The sequence below is a fragment of the Balaenoptera physalus genome (assembly GCF_965194825.1).
Source record: "Balaenoptera physalus genome assembly, chromosome: 17".
Taxonomy (NCBI): domain Eukaryota; kingdom Metazoa; phylum Chordata; class Mammalia; order Artiodactyla; family Balaenopteridae; genus Balaenoptera; species Balaenoptera physalus.
In genome coordinates this window covers 52,327,442-52,348,312 of record NC_138895.1, presented here as the reverse complement: position 1 = coordinate 52,348,312, position 20,871 = coordinate 52,327,442, and the positions used below count along the sequence as shown (strand labels likewise).

Below are 20,871 nucleotides of genomic sequence, written 5' to 3'. Positions count from 1 at the left end.
ACATGAAAACTCCCTTACTCAGAAAACAATCAATTAATAATTGTTAAATAATTTCTGATTTCAAGACTAAGTACTTAAGAAAGAATTTATCTTGATTAGTATTCTCTAGACAAAAAAATGCTGGCTTGTCTGTTTAAGCATTTGAAATATGTCTTGAGGAAATTAATTTTTATTTTCTAGCGTCCATGAGCAAAGTAGATCAGCCTCATAGTAAGGTGATGACAACTAAAATGACTGAAATGAGATCATTTCCCGGATGGAGAGGACAGAGTTCAAGTGATATCTAAGTTCATAAAGAAGGGCAAGAAGAGGAAGGCTGAGGACGAGCTTAACTCACATCACCATTTTGTTGCAGTGTGGCTGTTTGCCTCCCTTGTTTATGGGCAGACCGGAGTGATAGAAAGGGATATTGCTGTTTTGTGCAGAACTTTATCACTGAGTTGTCTCCACACACCAGAATTATTTTGGAGGATCTACATAGTTTAGAAATTAGTGGAGGTTTTTAAGGAGAAAGTGTTTGAAATATGCTTTAGATAAGAATAGAAAATAATAAAACATATGCCCATAAAAACAACACAGATGTATCTATAAGCTTTTTCAAAAGGTGGTATGTCAGTTTTGTTTTATATCTTTTTAAATAAAGCAATATAACATTACAGATACAGTTTGGACCCCTTTCTGGTCCTATTCTCTTTTCTCTCTCTTCCAAAATATTCATTACTACAAGTTCAGGTTTTATTTCTCCTCATGCATTTTTAAATATTTTACTATGTTATTTTCCAACTACAATGTTATGTAGTATTATTTTACAGGTTTTGAACTTTATATAAATGACATTGTGCTATATACATCATACTTTTTTTTTTACTTATGCTATAATTTTTAGATTTATCCATATTGACAGATGTGGGTCAACTGCATTCATCTTATAACTGTATAGTAGTATTCTAGTGTGTTAAGTACATCACAATTTACTTATCATTCTTACAGTGGACTTTCAGACTTTTTCTCATTTAAAAAAAATTACGAATAATGCTACAATAAGTATTCTTGCATACGATTCCTTGTTTGTGAAAAAGTTTCTATAGAAGGGGATCTCCTAAGATGTATGGCATGAGCATCTTCACCTTTACTATGTATTAAGTTGTTCTGGAAAGTGAATATGTATCTACCAGAAATGTATGAGTTCCACAAGGGTCTGTAGTTTCTTCAGTCTACAGATAAAGAAACAAAAAGAGAGCCACCTTCCTTCCCAGATTTATTATATGAGGTGTCATTATGTTAGTAGAATATTTCAAATTACAAGCTCCCAACGTCTAGAGAATAGGAGATAAAAGTAATTAATCAAGACAGATGCAAAAAGGTCCATGAATTGATAATAAGGCCCATTTCTCCCCAGTTTAGGGCAAAGGCACCATCACACATTCTCATAGAACTATGCACCCTCATTTGTTGTATTAACACAGTTGTAATTTTGCATTTATTTTTATGTTTATTTGATTACTCTCTGTTCCTCCCACCCCACTGTAAGTTCCCTGAAAACAAGAACCAAGTCTGGTTTTGCTCACCACTGTTTACAGTGTTGATATATAGTAAGTGCCTAACATATATTAAGTGTGCAGTAAACAGCTGTTGACTTAAATAATGGAAGCCTGTCACTAATAGTCTGGAAAATTAATACCAATATTGAAATATCATCAGTAGCTTTCAGCTGAAAACATAATTTACCTGTCACATTCAAGTTCCTCAGGCCATCGGATCCCAAAAGTGTCCATTAATTTTTTGCAGTCAGAATACACTTTCTCACAAAATTTACGACAGGGTGGAACCACATCAATTTGCTCTGTGCAGGTTGGTACGAAAGCTTTGCAAAGGAAAGTTTCAACATTTGGTGAACATTCCAGATTCGCAAGAGGAAGAAAAAGCTATTAAGAAAAACAGTAAGATAAGGTTAGAAAACATTTTAATATAACAAATGAATTTTTTAGTATATACTTTTCCACTTAGTCTCCAAAAGAATCTTTAAATCTCACTCTCAATATAATCAAATTTGAGGAGATAATTTTGTTTAGTTAGGCATAAGAACCCTTAATACACAGTGAAATATTATTTTATTCAACTATGCATTTTTCAAGAAGACATGCTAAATCAAAACAAATCAAAAGTATGAGTTGATTGCTAGATGAAATAGATCATATAAATATTTAATTTGTAAGTATATGCTGAAATACCTTAACACTTTACTGTGCATTCTACAGAATAAAGGAATGTTTGGGGTGGAGGGAACAGCAAGAAAAAAGGCACGAGGATCACAAGAACATGGAGTATTCAGGGCAAGAAGTCCAGTATGACTACAAGATAAGGTCAAAGAGGTGAAGTCAAGGACAGAGTAGAGAGAGATGAGACTGGAGAGGTTCTCTGGACCTGATCGTGGAGAGCATGGATGACATGCTAAATTGCTTGGATTTAAAAATAAGGAGTGGGATACTATGGGAGAGTTGTAAGCAGGACATGTCTCTACAGTCTGACAGCTAAGTTTGAATGCTAGCTCCACATTTACTAGTTTTATAACTTTGGCAAGTTAGTTAAATTCTCTGTGCCTTAGTTTCTTCATCTGTAAACTGGCAATAATAACAGTACCTGTCTCATAAGATCATTATGAATACTAAGTTAATAAATGTAAAGCATTTATAACAGTGTCTGGCATACAGGTAAGTACTCAATAAATATTAGTTATTGTGATTACCCTTTAGAGAGTGTGGATAGGTTCTGGAAAAACATGGTAGATTGAGCACATATGTTTATCTCCTTTCCCTCCTCCTTGCTTCCTTAGTAACATGACAATAAAGAAAAAAAAGGTACTAATCTATTAGTAAGTGAACAAGATAAACTACATTAGCATATCTGAGTTTTCCAAAGAACAAAAATGAAACAAAACAACAAAAAAGAAAGCCGCAAACTTTGAGCGACAGAAAGCTATTAGAGGAGTGATAAGTCACTTAATGGGACAAAGCTGGAGTGGAGGGATTCACATGAGAATGAGCTGATTTGCCCTAAAGAATCTGAGAGTCTCAGTTCTTTGAAGCACCAAGTAGCATAAAGGGCTAAACTTGGAGGAATGTTTACAAATTACTTCCTCACTATGTCACCCCCCATCCCCACCCAGGCAGCCAGATGACCACCGCATTCTACCAGAGTTGTTTCCAGAAAAGATGGCACTAGAGATGTTCTGCACTTGGCTATCAGGCACAGAGCAGGGCAGAAGTACAATCCACAGTGACGAAAGGGGGACTGAGTAAGAGTCTACCTACAGAAACAGGAAGCCCTCACCTTCTTTTCCTGCTCTATTCCCAAAAGGCTGGCAAACAGGCATACACCTACCATGCCCAATCTTTGAAAAAACCCAACAGTCTTGGAGAAAAGACCTCTCTCTACACATTGACAATGAAAAAGCCAGTTGACCTCAAGCTCACCTTACCACAAAGCCCACCGGTGACCAGTCCCATTCATGCACACAGAGCTTTTCAGGGCCCCACAAACATGAACGGGCAGCCAAGGATCATCAGGCATTTGAAGAAAGCATCACGAAAGACAGAGACCAAAACAAGCAAACAGATAAAAGGAAATTTGGAGGAAATAGAGACTATGCAGGGAACAGAAGAAAACAAATCACAAAACAAACAAAACCCTGAATAACTTAAGTGAGAAGCTATCGCTTCCATTAAAAAAGAATAAGATGATATGGAAAATTTAAAAATAATAAGATAGCTGAAATTAAAAACTCTACAGAAGGATTAGAAGATAAAGCTGAAGGAAGAGATGGACAATAGGAGGATCACTCCAAGTGTCCAACTCCTGACTAAAGGACTTCCAGAAAGAAACAAGGAAAATGCGAGTTGTGGTGATAATCAAAGAAGAAATTAAGAACATTTCTCAGAACAGAAGGATACCAGTTTCCACACTGAAAAGGTTGGCAGCACACTGCAATCCTGCTACTAAAACATTTCTGGGCTAAAACATCAGTCAATGAACTCTCTTTTACAGAGATCTCTCTCACATTCTCCTCTTTTTTCAAACCTCCAGTTCCACACCCCATCTTCTCAGTTGATGATTCTGTTCCTAGTTCACTGAGAAATCAGAAATAACCAAAAGACAACTTCCTTATTCTCTCACAAAAGGTACCAAACCTAACTGCAGCTTATCCACATTCTCTGCCTTCACTATTTCAATGGTTGAACAACTTGAACTCCTAACCAACCAAGTCTTCCATTTGTACACTGGATCTCTTCCCACTTGTCTAGTCAAGGACTTTGCTCTGGTAACTGTCCTGTCTCCTATTCTTGCAGTAATTTCCCCCTCTGTGTTACAGTGATTCCCTCATCATACAAACTTATTCTATTATCTCTCACCATAAAAAAAAATCTTTCCTTGGGCTTCCCTGGTGGCGCATTATTAAGAATTTGCCTGCCAATGCAGGGGACACGGGTTCGATCCCTGGTCTGGGAAGATCCCACATGCCGTGGAGCAGCTAAGCCTGTGCACCACAACTACTGAGCCTGCACTCTAGAGCCCATGAGCCACAACTATTGAGCCTGCGTGCCACAACTACCGAAGCCCGTGAGCCTAGAGCCCATGCTCCATAACAAGAGAAGCCACCGCAATGAGAAGCCCGCGCACCACAACGAACAGTAACCCCTGCTCGCCGCAACTAGAGAAAACCCGCGTGCAGCAACAAAGACCCAATGCAGCAAAAAATTAAAAAAAAAAAAAAAATCTTTCCTTGACTCCACATTCCCACCCCCACCCAGCTATTATTTCATTTTTCTCTTCCTCTTTATAGAAAAAACCCTGAAAACAGTTGTCTTTACCCACTTTCTCCAATTCTGCTCTTCCTTTTTTTTTTTTTAACATCTTTATTGGAGTATAATTGCTTTACAATGGTGTGTTAGTTTCTGCTTTATAACAAAGTGAATCAGTTATACATATACATATGTTCCCATATCTCTTACCTCTTGCGTCTCCCTCCCTCCCACCCTCCCTATCCCACCCCTCTAGGTGGTCACAAAGCACCGAGCTGATCTCCCTGTGCTATGCGGCTGCTTCCCACTAGCTATCTATTTTACATTTGGGAGTGTATATATGTCCATGCCACTCTCTCACTTTGTCACAGCTTACCCTTCCCCCTCCCCATATCCTCAAGTCCATTCTCTAGTAGGTCTGTCCAAGGGGATGGGAGTGGAGGATTGGAACTGACAGATTATATGATATTCTGAGCATCTGAGATAATTACTGCTATATGTCTAACAGGTCTGCTGGGACATCTAAAAAAAAAATTAACCATAGGTACACAGAAAACAAAGCAAATGGGGAAAAATGCAGTTGCTGTATTAACTACGTGGGGGGGGGGAGGTTTTATGGGAAATAAATGCAATCAAAGTATACTACTTGATTCAGCAGTGAAAAAAAAATTGTATTAGGAGGTTGAGAGGAGAAGTAAAAGTGGTAAAGTAAGATAAATATATTATCAACTACCATAATGAAGGAAAGACTAAAAGTCTACTGCCTGAAGTTCTAAATTGATGAATCCAAATAACACCCAAAGCATATTAGGTAGAATATGGCCTATGTAGCAGAGGAACACCTAAAAGAGTTCAAAGTGGCTGCCACTGGGGAGGAGGACTGGGTGGGGATAGAGAACAGTGGACAGGGATTATTGTTCTTCTGTTAAAAGTCTTTAATAATGAGGGTTTTTTCCCAGCTTTATTCAGGTACAATCAATGTTATGATAAACTGAACATGTATAAAGTGCACACATTGACGGGTTTTGAAACCATTACCATAATCAAGGAAGCAAATTCATCCATCACTACCAGAAGTTTCCTCTTGCCTCTTGGTAATCCCTCCTCTTATCTCCCCTCTCATCAACACCCTCTTCCCCCACCTGTAACCTTCCCTGGCAACTATTGCTCTGTTTTCTGTCACTAAAGAGTGGTATTTTCTAGAATTTTTCATGAATTTATACAGTATATTTTCTTTTCTGTCTGGCTTCTTTCACTCAGCATCATTTTGAGATTCATCCTGTTGTTCTGTGTATCAATACTTCATTCTTTTTAATTGCTGAGTGGTACTCTATTGTATGGCTATGCCATAATTTGTTTATCCATTCACCCATTGATGGACAGTATGAAGTGCCTGTGGGACATGTGAGTGTGGATGTCTACTAACAGGAAGTTAAACAAATAGAGCTCTGCAGGCGAGAGACTTTAGGTTAAGGATATAGATGAGGAAGTCATCATTATAAAAACAGTAACTGAAATAATTGAATGTAATTATCCAAAGAGAACATGTAGAGTTAGACGAAAAATTGGATTCAAAAATCTGATTCAACGCACTGAACTTATATATTGTCTTCTTCCTTTCCAAATACCACTGAAATGTGAGAAAATGTTTAAAGATAAAAAAGAAAATCTACAGCTGTACAAAAAAACAGGGGAAGGGTCTCATCAGTGAGCTATGAACACTGAGACATCTCTGAAAAATAAATAGGAGAATGAGGACTTCTATTTTCAGCACTGTGACCAATTAAATATCTCTGGCCACAAAACATTCAGATTCTAGATAAACCGCAACAGATATACATTAAAATGCATTGCTGAGCACTGCATATGCCTAATAAAATAGCATAAAATATGTAAAATGAAAAGCAACAAATCTATAAGGAGAAGTGGACAATTCCATGATCACAATCAGAAATTTCAATTCATATTTCTTAGTAAATGAAAGGCCAAGCAGACAAAAAAAAGATTAATAAGTAAATATGAGATGTGATTACAATACTACAATTAACAAGTCTCATTTAAAGGGCACACCCAACAATTAGAGGACAAGAGCTGTGGAGGACTTTTGGACCAGTGGAGAATTCACCCTGCCCTGATGGGGCAAAGTGACTGAGCAAAGACAGGGCTGCCACAGTTGTATACTGTATCTCGCTTATCTGAATGGTGCTGAGGCCCAAACCTTTGCCACCTAACAAGAGCTTGTTGGAGAGCAAACAGTAGGGTACTTTTCCCAGTTTTCTCTGTCTGGAGGGGGAGAAAGCCCAGCTTGTGTGAGTATCCCCCTCTCGGACTGAGGTGGAATAAAGGGAGGCATGGGCAACTGGTAGCATTTACCTCTTTGTTTCCTGTTCCAAGTAAGCCTAGTTCCCACAAATTTTGAGTGTCTGGTAATCAAATCTTATGATGGAAATAATTAAAACACACTGTTTAATTCTTCTAACTCAGAAGCCATTCTACAATAGCTATAAATAAATTGATGGTCAGCATTTAAGAACTATTATTGTCCAGGGCAGACAAAATGAAAGTAACACGAGTACTTTTTGCTATATTAGAACAATTTTCTTATGGGGCAAACATGGCAAGTCACATCCTCTGTTTAATTCTTCTAGAGTGCCAACACTGGTTAATCCAATAATGTTGCTGTTCATGCAATCCGCAGGGATAAATCAGATGCTGAAAACTCAAATACCTTCAGTGGCCAGGCAGATAAATTCAGAAGGGTATAAGACAGCAGGAGTAGTTGGGGAGCAGCTGCTACTCAGTTCTAGCGGACTGTTATTGGAGAGTGGAAGCACAGAGCTGTTAGGTATTTCAATTTTTCATAAGAAAACAGAACCTGGATTTGTATGCGAAATCTCCAAATTAAAAAAAATTTTAATGTAAACATTTAAAATAATGTACAGGGCAAACAAAACATGTCTTCAGATCAGATCTAGTGTGGGTCACTAATGTTCAAGCTCCGTTGCAAACTAATAAAGAAATTTTTTTAGACTTGGAAGGGACCTGAGTAGACTTTTAAGCCTGTTGTTTTTAAAATGTGTGTGTGTATTCTGCCAAGGAATAGTTTCTTTAACTAAGAGGTTACAAAGAAGCTTAATATATTAAATAAATAAAAGCACAGCTGCTCCGGTTGAACAGGAAGCCCTCCCTCTGAGACACCTCTCACTGCTCCCCTTCCCCACCGGTGACCTCAAACCACCTCCAGAGATCACAGTTTGAAAACTACTGAGCTAATCCATTTTCTCAGATTACAAGTGAGAAAATGAAATCCAATTCCTCACGGAAATTGTTACTGAAATCCCCAAATCTAGCCTAAATTAGAATTAAGTGCCCTTATTCCTGAGATAATGCTACTGATAATAAATGAGATTTATTCAGCACCTACCATAAACTAGGCACTGTGCTTTCTCATATACCAGTTGTTTTTACAACAATCCTGTGAGAGGGATGTTCTTTTTGCTCGGGCTTCTCATTGCGGTGGCTTCTCTTGTGGAGCACAGGCTTCAGTAGTTGCAGCGCATGGGCTCAGTAGTTGTGGCCCGCAGGCTTAGTTGCTCTGCGGCATGTGGGATCTTCCTGGACCACGGATCGAACCCGCGTCCTCTGCATTGTCAGGCGGATTCTTAACCACTGTGCCACCAGGGAAGTCCCTGAGAGGGATGTTCTTACCTCCACCTTGCAGATGAGGAAACTGAAGCTCTAAGAGCACCTTTCATAGGGTCACATAAGTAGTAAGTGGCAACCAGGATAGGAACCTGGGTCCAAATGACTCCAGATCTGCCCTCTGTAACCCTGATACTAAGTTGCCACCCAACTCTCCCTGAAAATTACCCTTCCCCAAAGCATGAGACAGGCAGGAATGCCAATAAGAATGAAGGGGAAGAAGGATATCAAAAGAGGACTGAGAATCTTCTAACATGAAACAAAACTCAACAAATGTTCACAGGACACATTAATCAAAGACAGTAAAACCTCAAACTATGTTTATCATATTCAGATGATACATGCACCTCCTGAAGCAGGTAATTCTGGAACAGGTAATATTTAAAATCAATCTCTCTATCTATCTATCTATCTATCTAAAAAAAAATTTTTTTGGCCGCGCCACGCAGCTTGCGGTATCTCAGTTCCCCGACCAGGGATCGAACCCATGCCCCATGCAGTGCAAGCTTGGAGTCCTAACCACAGGACACCAGGGAATTCCCTGGAACAGGTAATTTTAGAACAAATAATAGCACTTTAAATAATGGATAGTCAGCCTGTTATTGAACTCATCCCAAATGGTTGAAAAAACAGAATGAGCACATTTCCCTAATTGTTTAAATAAAATTCTTGACAGGAATCTTTTATGTTCTTCCATAAAATGTCCTAGGTATCATTCTCAGAAACCAAACCTTGACTGAGATGGAAAGACTACTAACCTGACTCATTGTGACATTTCTTGTGTCCTTAATCTTATACTCAGAATATCAGATTATTAAACTAGTATTTAGCATGGTAAGTGCTATGTAAACCCATGAACTGAGCAATGATTCAAACTTTCTAGGCTCTTCAGTCCGTTCCCTCTCTCCTCCCTGAACGACACACCTTCTTCAACTCTCTCAGGAACCCAGAGCCTTCATGGTCTCACGCAAGAATTTCTCCTTTTCAAATTTTATTCTCAAAGAAGGCTCAGAAACTCACCCAGTAACTAACAACAGCATAAAAAAAATCAATGCTGCTTTTGAAATTCTAGCATTAAGTAATAATTAAAATACTCCTGTTGATTACACTTTTAACACTCAGAGAAATAAAAGGTAGGAACCTTTAAGAAAATGGTCAGTTCCTGGTAGAAATCCTGTGGTAGTTACTATCAGTACTAGCAAGGACAAGGAAGAAGAGGGCAATTAAGAAGGCAAACTATACCTCTATTCTGAAAAAAGAGCAGAGCCAAACTATGATATATAGACAATGAGAACCAAAATATGTGGAGTATTTTATATAATCCTTTGCTGGAAATAATGCCAGCATTGTAATTCTGGTTCCAGCTCTGTCATTAACTGCTGGTGTCACCTTTGGCAGATAATTTTCTGTCTTTGAGTCTCAGAGCATTCACCAGTAAAATGAACATGATGAACTACTGGATGGTCTCTAAGGACACTTTATGGCTCAGAAAGTTTATGAAGAGGGTAACAAAGACTTGAATAGCAGAGCTGGACATAAATTTCAAAGCAACTGTAGGTACCACAATGAAATTTTCTCCTTGTTAGTTAACTAACTCTGTCTTGCACTGAGCTTTACAGTGAACATTTCCATATCCATCTGCCCAGCAGTCCTATTCTGGGGAATCCCAAAGTAGGTGGGATGTTATAGAAGCTTAAGGACAGATGCAGGGGTGCAACCTGACAACAAAAACATAGGCACATAATCTAAGCTTGGCCAGCTGGATGCTCCAGGTATTGAGATTCTTGTATAAAAGAACAGTCATTATTTGAGGCAGTTGCAGTGGGATCAATAATACCCACAGTGCCAAAATAAGTGTCCAGGGACAATGGTTCAGGAAGTGTCCACTGGCGTTGGCACTGGTGACAGACTGATCTTATGGCATGATCTTAGCTGTGCTCTGGTTCCCTTTGCTTCTCCCTGGTTCTCCAGCCTCTCCATTGATCCGACAAGCTACCCAACATCCACCCATTTTCTGCTTCAGTTAGTCAAAGTTGGTTTCTATTGTTTGCAACCAAGAAGACCAACTGGCATAAAAATTATATAAAGAACAAGTTGTAAGTGACCTCGGTGAAATGGGAAGAATTCTAGAACTGGTTTTCTGGACTAACTGGGGCCAAAAGCGAGCAAACATTCTGTCAGTATTTAAAGATGGAAATCTGGCAGCCCATGGTATATAGCAGAAAAACAACTAATTGTATTGTCCTTATAATCACTTAGATTCAAATAACTTCTTAGAATTATGTGCCCAGTGAAGACAAGGCTGAGTGGCTGCTGCCAGACAAGCAGAGAAAGGTATAAAGACCATCACGTATTCAAGGACTATGGGCTGAAGTGAGTGCTTCTAGGGGCGCTGTTCAGCTTAGGAAGAGAGCGACATACTGGCATCCCTGAATTCTTGGCTCAAGGTGTGGAGTGAAACAGAAAGATTAAAAGAGGCAGACCACTCCAGATTGGTAGGTGGCAGATTTAATAAGCAAGAAAACTTAAATACGAGGCTTGTCTTGGGTGGCCACAAGATGAGCAGATCTCCGTACCCGCCCGCCAGAATCTTAAAAGTTTATATAGAGGCCTTCACTGGGCTCAGTCACACATACCGTCCAGGTGGTCTCAGCACCACTTTACTATCTCAAGGCTGAGGTTGAAAACCAAAGGCACAGTTTGATCCTGCAGGTTGCCAAATTATATCAGTTAAATTTGCTTTCCTTTCACATTGGAGATCCAGTGATATTGTGATAAGAAGGCAGTGGGACGTCAAGATCTGAAGTGGGGATACGTGACAAGGTTCAGAGTCCCCACAGAGGACTCTGAACCCCCAGCCCTCAAAGCAGACCCTCATCCCTGGTCTGTTGAGGCACTCATCTGAAAGATTTACTTTGTAAGAAGCAAATAAATAGCCTCATACCCCATCCCCACCACGCTTCAATGTCTCAATCTATAAGAAGAGTTCTACCCCACCATGCCCTGGGAGGGTCAAGTCAAAATTAAATCTGAAAAAAAGGATTATACATTATTTGTAAGACACTATACATTTATATTGGTTTGAGGGTGCTGGATTACGGAGGAAAGAACAAAATTTTAGGTGGTGCTAATACTGATAGGAGTGTATTGATTCTAGATTCAACATGCTAGCTTCAGAGACTGGGCTTTTAACAGGGGCTTGGTGGGACCCTGTTGGAGGAGATAATCGAGAGGACATGACCCATGAGCTGGACCCTGGCAAACGGAAGTCCCTCATCCCCTCTCCTGTCCTTGGAAGGTATGTTCCACTGGCCTTCCCCGCACTACAAGCTGCCCAAGGCCTCAGCCTTGAGATAGTAAAGTGGTGCTGAGATCACCTGGACGGTATGTGTGACTGAGCCCAGTGAAGGCCTCTATATAAACTTTTAAGATTCTGGCGGGTGAGTGCGGAGATCTACTCACCTTGTGGCCACCCAAGACAAGCCTCATAAGTAAGTTTTCTTGCTTATTAAATCTGCCACCTACCAATCTGGAGTGGTCTGCCGCTTCTTCAGTCTCTCCCTGCCCTCTGTGTATGGGGGCCAGTTTCAGATTACAGAGGGGCAACTCCGGAGGAGGATGCGAACTAACAGATCCCAAACCCAACCCAGTGTAACTTCCCAAGCCCAGGTGTGTATACTTCAAATAGCTGTATTTCACAATAGCACAATCACCATACTGGCTTCCTGGATAAACATTTTTATGGTCGAGGTGGCAAAACAAAAAACATTAGAGGTCTCCCTCTACCATGATAGAAAATCAAAAGCAATACTGTAGACAGGGCCTTCAGAGATGAGTGACACCATCAAAAACAGATTCAGGGGTAGTAATCGGTGGCACCTGTCCATTTTAACTGGATATGTTATTAATACATTGTCTTAAGCAACCTTAATCAAATGGCTAACTAAGGTACTTTTCCAGATGTGGTATCTTTACTACAGCAAATCAGTACAGCCTTGGCAACACATATGCAGCTCTAATCTGGCCAATGCTTTTTCCTCCAAAAGGAATTTACTTTCACCTAACAAGGACAGCAACACATCTTCCCCAACTTGCCTTAGAGCAGTCATTCTCAAAGAGTGGTCCCTGAAGCAGCAACAGCACGCCCCACTGGAAACTTGTTAGAAGTAAATTCTCCATCCCACCCCAGATCTACTGATTCAGGAATTCTGGAGGTGGTGTCAGTGACCTGTGTTTTAACAAGCCCTTCAGACGATTCTGATGCACACCAGAGTGTGAGAAGCACCGCCTTAGAGTAATATCAGCTCTTCAGCTCTGTGCCTCAATTTCATTTGACCAGAGACTCTAACCATATCACTGTCTCACAGGACATCACGCTGGCCCATCATATTAGGACATAAAGCTGGTGAGGCCATAGGTATGTACCAATGAGGAGCTTAACCCTACATAAATAAAAGGAACCTTCCACTTTGATTCTGCTAATGGTTCCTGGTAGATACTGGACACAACTATGGGACATCTAGAGATAATCAGCCCAAGACCTCTCATGAACTGGGTGTTTTCTAGTCACCTATTTATGACATCAGGTGTAGCCAATATCATTCCCTCTTCAAGTGGCCGGAGTAGATTTTAAAGACACGGGAAAGCAGCATGAGCGTACTGCTCACACTCTCAGAACGCCTACTTCTGCCATACAACACCTTTTCCTTAAAACACACCAGCTAGCTCCCCATGATCTAATGACATGATAATGGAAGGGACCATAGTATAGACCCGGGGTTGCTGGTGCTATAAGATCCTGAAGAGAAACTCTGGGTTAAAAGGCTAATAGAGAGGGATCAAAAGAAGAAAAATATTTTGATTTAAAAAAATGCATAAAGCTAAGCCTAAGCAGAGTGGGCTTGTGGCAGTATCTTGCCTGCACCTTGCCTCGCTTAGCAATAAAGATGCAGGTTATATAGACATTCGTCACTTTTCTGAAGCATGAATCAGAATCCCCCTGGTACATGGAAGAAGCCACTTTACTAGTGACCAAGGCCAAGTGACCGTAAAGCATCTGATTCTCATCTCAGGATTTGTGCTTTCTACTCATGGTGTCACACAGTAACTCTCAAGAAGTGGTAAGAGCTTTATTTCTTACTTTAAAATGTCACCAAGGGCTTCCCTGGTGGCGCAGTGGTTGAGAATCTGCCTGCCAATGCAGGGGACACGGGTTCGAGCCCTGGTCTGGGAAGATTCCACATGCCACGGAGCAACTAGGCCCGTGAGCCACAACTACTGAGCCTGCGCGTCTGGAGCTTGTGCTCTGCAACGAGAGGCCGCGACAGTGAGAGGCCCGCGCACCGCGATGAAGAGTGGCCCCCGCTCACCGCAACTAGAGAAAGCCCTTGCACAGAAACGAAGACCCAACACAGCCATAAATAAATAAATAAATAAATAAAAATAAATAGAATTTTTTAAAAAAAGTCACCAAAAAGAAAGCCAACCTCTAGTGATAGTAATGAAAATTGAGAAAAAGTGAAGAAGTTTAAAAAAATGATTGAAAAAAAAAAAGTGGTGTGCCTTAGGTAGGCAACAGACTCACTAAAGATCTAAAGGGGTCCTTAAATGTTTACACTTCACAGAGCAAATACTGTCAAAGTGGTTAGGAGAGTTGAGTAAATTCTTTGAGAATGTTAATGGACTACTGTATAATCAAGTGGTACAAACTCTGCCACTTATTATCATGAATGTGACCAATCTCAGGCAAGTCAACTTCTTTTTAAAAAATGCAAACCAGGGCCTGGAATACAATACAAGAATAAAAAACAGAAATCTGCATTATTTCCACAACAGAAAACTTGTTATTTTTTAAGTAGTTCTTAGCGAGCACTACAAATTTTAAACTATTTCTCCAAAAGACCTTTCCTTTAGAAATTAGACAAAGATATATAGTAAGTGGTTGGTACTGCAAAATAATCTGTCCACTGAAGAGTCAATTATTTAATTTAAAACTTGTAACTTAGAGAGTGTGGCCAAGATGGTGGAGTAGGAAGACTCTAAGCTCACCTCCTCCCACGGGCACACCAAAATTACAGCTTTACAGAGCGACTATTGATGAACACAACCTGAAGACTAGCAGAAAAGATTTTCCACAGCTAAAAATATAAAGAAGGAACCACAATGAGACAGGCAGGAGAGGTAGTAATACAGTACAGTCAAGACCCACTCCCCAGGGTAGGCAACCCATAAATGGAAGGATAATCACAATTGCAGAGGTTTTCCCCAAGGAGCCAGGGGTCTGAGCCCTACATCAGGCTCCCTAGCCTGGGGGTCCCACGCTGGGAAGATGAGCCCCTAGAATGTCTAGCTTTGAAGGCTGGCAGGGCTTGCATACAGAAGAGCTGGAGAGATGCAGGAAACAGACACTTCACTCTTAACGGGCACATGCAAAACTTCACACACTCCAAGTCCCAATGCAGAGGCAGTAATTTGACTGGGTCAGACCCTCTTACTGATCTTAGAAAGGCTCCCCCTGGGGAAACAGACACTGGCAGCATCCATTTTGGGGAGCTCATTCTACCACGAGGACACTGGTACTGGCAAGCACCATTTTGGAGTCTTCCCTCTAGCCTATTAGCGGTAAGTGGGTACCACTACCTCTGGCAGCCACCATACAAGGCAGGGACTTGCAGCCAGCAGGGCTGGGGACCAGCCCCACCTACCAGGGTGCTCACAGTTGTTAGCCCTGTCACAACAGAAGGGTCCACACAGCCCACATAGTGGGCACCCCTAGAGCATACAGCTCTGGTGGCCAGAGGGGAGTGTTCTACTGGGCCCCACAGGACGTCTCTTACATAAGACCAATTCGCCAAGACTGGGAAACATAACTGACCGACCCAATACATAGAAATAAACACAAGGAATTTGGCAAAATGAGGAGACAGAGGAATATGTTCCAAACAAAGGAACAAGACAGAACCTCAAAAGAAGAACTAAGTAAAGTGGAAATCAGCAATCTACCAGATAAAGAGTTCAAGACAATGATCACAAGATGTTCAACAAACTCAGGAGAAGAATGGATGAATACAGTGAGAAATTTAATAAAGAGTTTGAAATTATAAAGAAGAACTAAACAGAACTGAAGAATACAATAACTGAAATAAAAAATACACTAGAAGAAATCAACAGTAGATTAGATAATACAGAGAATCAGATCAGTGAACTGGAATACAGAGTAGTGAAAATCACCCAAGCTGAACAGAAAAAAGAAAAAAGAATTTTTTAAAAATGAGGACGGTTTGATTTAAGAGACCTCTGGGACAACATCAAGCATACTAACAATTTGCATCATCAGGGTCCCAGAAGGAGGAGAGAGAAAGGGGCAGCGAATTTATTTGAAGAAAACTTGTAACTTGAAAAACTATAATTCACATCAGGTACACATTCAACAAACATTAATGAATGAATACATACATATATACAAACTAGAGTAATAAAACTTCATTATCTACATGCCACATTCTCAAGGAAAGGAAAAAATCACAACACAACAGTCTTCCCATGGTCTAAAAGAACCATGTCTCTTTGTGGACAGGCTCTCCTGAAGGCATAACTAATAATATCCTAGACTGTGGAATAACAAGGAATGACCCTAGGGACTTTGTGCCTATCAGCAGAGACTCCCAGGAGAAATACTGTCCTCTGTTCACATACAGGTCTAACCCTGATTCTGTAGACTCAGAATTAGTCAAGGTACTTTCCCTACTACTGCAGTACAATGTCAGAAAGGAAGGTAAGTTTATAGTTTCTACATTTAAAACCCAACAGTAGCCACTATACACACAACTGATCTGGAATACTTTTGTATATTTATTTCATTTTAAATGACTCGATAGCTTACTTTCAGAATAATTACACCTATTTTCAGAAAGTCTTCCCTGAAAAATAAAGAGGTTAGTCACACTAAACATTTTCTTTCCTTTTGTATGGGGTAGAAGAGTGGAGAATAAGGAGGAAAGGAAGGGATCCACTAGACTCATCTAAAAGCAGATGAATATGTTTAAAAACCAATAGAAACAATTTTTCTTTAAAGTTTGTTTATACAGTTTTTCTCCATCCCTTTACTTTTAATTGATTAGAGACATTTTACTAGTGCATATTAACAGGTGGAAAGGAAAGGAGTTTTTTTTTTTTTTGGCTCACTTCCCTTTAGACTGTTCAAAAGTAGAACAACCACATGCTGTTCCAAACACAATACATGACTTAGCTTTGCCTAGGCCTTAATGAAGGCAATTCAAAAAGAAAAATACAATATTCTGGTCTCCATTTTCCCTAGATCAATCTCAGCTCTTTCTGGATGAAATCAGTCTCTCAAGGGACATCAACCTCACAATTTGAGAAACAATGCTCTAGATATGAAACAAAAAGCAACACAATGGAAACCAGCAACCATTTGTTTTTCCACTTGGGAGAGTTAGACTGTACAACATCCTTTTCATTACAAAGCCAAGTTACTATTCAGAATTTTAAATTAACTCTTTGTAATAATACAAATGACTTCAGTCTCAGATAATAAAATAAGGAAAAAATTAAAGTCCCTTATTTCAAGCAATCTCTGGAACAAAACTAAAGGACCAGGATATCTCAGTCAGATCCTTTGGTTTGTGATAAATTTGACTTAAAACTTATCTGGAAAGAAAATAACACATACACATATGGTAACATATTAATAAGAATGCACAATAATGATTTTTATTACATGCTTTATGTGTGCAATCCTTAAGAACATTTTCAAGTACTTTAAACCAGGGTTCAGCAAACTACAGCCTGTGGGCCAAAAGTGATGCACTATCTGTTTTTATAAGTAAAGTTTTATTGAAACATCCACACTCATTTGTATTGGCTACAATTGAAGAGTTGAATAGCTGTGACAGAGACTGAATGTTTTGCAAAGCCAAAAATATTTATTATTTACCCCTTTACAGAAAATGTCTGCATTCCCTGCTCTAAACCACTGGGTCTCAAATTTTAACACTCATAAGAAACACCTGGACAGCTTGTTAAATCAATTTCCTGAGCTCTACTTTCACAGATCATGATTCAGTAGGTTGGGATGGGGTCCATGAGCTTGCAATTCTAACAAGCTCACAACCTGCTAGTCTATGAACTAAAGTTTGACAACCACTGCCCTAAACCATCTCATATAATCACAGATCAGCAATGACCACAAATGTTATAAGTTCTATAAACCAGGATAACCATCACACATAATGAAAAGTAAGGCATAAAAGAGGAGGGAAATAGATCTCTTGACTTACATGAAATTCTTGGTAGCTAAGAAGGCACAATTGGTTGCCATAATCATCAGATAATTCTGCAGCCCCTCATCCTAACGTTAATTCATAGTAAACACTGGAAATTCAACCGGGACCAGCAGGAGCCAAAGGCAGTTGGGTTGGAAGTGTAAAACACAATCAGTTCTTTAGAGAAACTATAAAACACTTTTTAAAAGTAAAAGCTGAGGTATATTCAGTTATAATTTAGTGTTTGACTGGACTAGAGATTAAGTACTAAAGTACAATGTTTAAAAAGAAATCTGACACATATAGTTTATAATACAATGGTCCAATCAAAAGATTAATTATTTCACTCCATATAAATAAATATAAATGATTAAAAAATCTAATCTTTTAAATAAATTCAAAATAAACATGTGTCAAGCTAATAATGGGAAAGAACATAGAGGATATCAACTGATGTATTTTATTAGAACTAGGCTCAGGCAGATGAAAGGTGGATGATATGTAAACCACATAAAAATATTAGTGCCTTTCAAAAACAGAAATATAGATCAATGGAACAGGATAGAAAGCCCAGAGATAAACCCACGCACATATGGTCACCTTATCTTTGGTAAAGGAGGCAAGAATATACAGTGGAGAAAAGACAGCCTCTTCAAAAAGTGGTGCTGAGAAAACTGGACAGCTACATGTAAGAGTATGAAATTAGAACACTCCCTAACACCATACACAAACATAAACTCAAAATGGATTAAAGACCTAAATGTAAGGCCAGACACTATCAAACTCTTAGAGGAAAACATAGGCAGAACACTCTATGACATAAATCACAGCAAGATCCTTTTTGACCCACCTCCTAGAGAAATGGAAATAAAACCAAAAATAAACAAATGGGACCTAATGAAACTTAAAAGCTTTTGCACAGCAAAGGAAACCATAAACAAGACCAAAAGACAACCCTCAGAATGGGAGAAAATATTTGCAAATGAAGCAACTGATAAAGGATTAATCTCCAAAATTTACAAGCAGCTCATGCAGCTCAATATTAAAAAAACAAACAACCCAATCCAAAAATGGGCAGAAGACCTAAATAGACATTTCTCCAAAGAAGATATACAGATTGCCAACAAACACATGAAAGAATGCTCAACATCATTTATCATTAGAGAAATGCAAATCAAAACTACAATGAGACGTCATCTCACACCAGTCAGAATGGCCATCATCAAACAATCTACAAACAATAAATGCTGGAGAGGGTGTGGAGAAAAGGGAACACTCTTGCACTGTTGGTGGGAATGTAAACTGATACAGCCACTATGGAGAACAGTATGGAGGTTCCTTAAAAAACTAAAAATAGAACTACCATACGACCCAGCAATCCCACTACTGGGCATATACCCTGAGAAAACCATAATTCAAAAAGAGTCATGTACCAAAATGTTCATTGCAGCTGTATTTACAATAGCCAGGACATGGAAGCAACCTAAGTGTCCATCAACAGGTGAATGGATAAAGAAGATGTGGCACATATATACAATGGAATATTACTCAGCCATAAAAAGAAACGAAATTGAGTTATTTGTAGTGAGGTGGATGGACCTAGAGTCTGTCATACAGAGTGAAGTAAGTCAGAAAGAGAAAAACAAATACCATATGCTAACACATATATACGGAATCTAAAAAAAAAAAAAAAAGGTCATGAAGAACCTAGGGGCAAGACAGGAATAAAGACACAGACCTACTAGAGAATGGACTTGAGGATATGGGGAGGGGGAAGGGTAAGCTGTGACAAAGTGAGAGAGTGGCATGGACATATATACACTACCAAACGTAAAATAGATAGCCAGTGGGAAGCAGCCGCATAGCACAGGGAGATCAGCTCAGTGCTTTGTGACCACCTAGAAGGGTGGGATAGGGAGGGTGGGAGGGAGGGAGACGCAAGAGGGAAGAGATATGGGAACATATGTATAAGTATAACCGATTCACTTTATTATAAAGCAGAAACTAACACACCATTGTAAAGCAATTATACTCCAATAAAGATGTTAAAAAAATAAAAAATAAACAAAATAAAAAATAAAAATATTAGTGCCTTTCACGTAGACTCTGCAGAAGATAAAGGTGGAAGGTAAAGATTTGGAGGGAAAATTCTCATTGATGATTTATTAGAATAAGAAACATCTTCTTTTCCTTTATTTCGCCTTCATTGAACATCTACCATGCTCAGAGGCACTGTACACTGTACTAGGCATTAGACATAGAAATGAATAAATATCCCTACTCTCAGCAACCTCAAAAGCTAGGGAGAGAGCCATGTAAATAAGTGCAATACAGCACGGTAAGTATAAGAACAGTTGTATATATTATGTACTATCAGAGTGTAGAGGGTGAGCTGATTAAATATGCTTGGGAGAAAGGTGAATGGAATGCTTTGCTAGACACAGAGTTATTGCTTTAATTGAGATGTAAAGAAATTGAGCAGATGAAGAAAGGTAGGTAAGGAGCCCAGGAGGCAGTGGATACAATATGTGCAACTGTATGGAAGTGAGAGGGAGTAATATGGACCTGAGCTCTACATCTACAAACAGGTCAGCTTGGCCGAAGCAGAGTGTGTAACATGGGAAGCAACGAGATGGGAAGCTGGACAGGAAGGCAGGGTCTCATATAAAGAACCTTAGGTGCCGCACTGGTCAGGTCTTTATTTTTCCAGCTTTAGGAAAATGGTGACGAATTTTAACCCCAGAGTGGACTGCATGGATTTGAATTTTACTGAAATCACTTTGGCACTACCAGAGGGGACAGGCTGAAGCCAAAGGATTTTATGTTTGATCTAAAAATTTTGACAAGACTTTGTATTCAAGGCATGGATGAGAAACAGAAAGGTAGAGCTGATTAGAGGTTAAAAAAAAATCTCCCAGCTTAATTTTTATCAAAATGAAGTTTAGGAAGAAGCAGCAAAGATTGAAATTAACACAGGACATTCTAATCTTAGGAAATATTTTCTTTTTTATCCAATAAGGTCAAGGATAAAAAAAACACCCCACAAAAACCGTTAAAGATGACATTATGGTCCATGTTGACAGAGA

At 39.3% G+C, this 20,871-nt stretch overlaps 1 protein-coding gene across 4 annotated transcripts in view; it reads right to left on the bottom strand.

Moving 5' to 3' along the window:
- The window catches only part of FZD6 (frizzled class receptor 6), a 35,832-nt gene that overhangs the window by 11,366 nt on the left and 3,595 nt on the right, over nucleotides 1-20,871 (bottom strand). For 3 of the 4 annotated variants that reach the window (XM_082434292.1, XM_082434291.1, XM_082434290.1), the window contains one exon: nucleotides 1,729-1,925. In XM_082434292.1, coding sequence (XP_082290418.1) covers nucleotides 1,729-1,925 — 197 coding nt within the window. Of the gene's footprint in view, nucleotides 1-337; nucleotides 474-1,728; nucleotides 1,926-20,871 lie in introns of those variants that run through there. The other variant, XM_082434293.1, reaches the window with a different exon arrangement.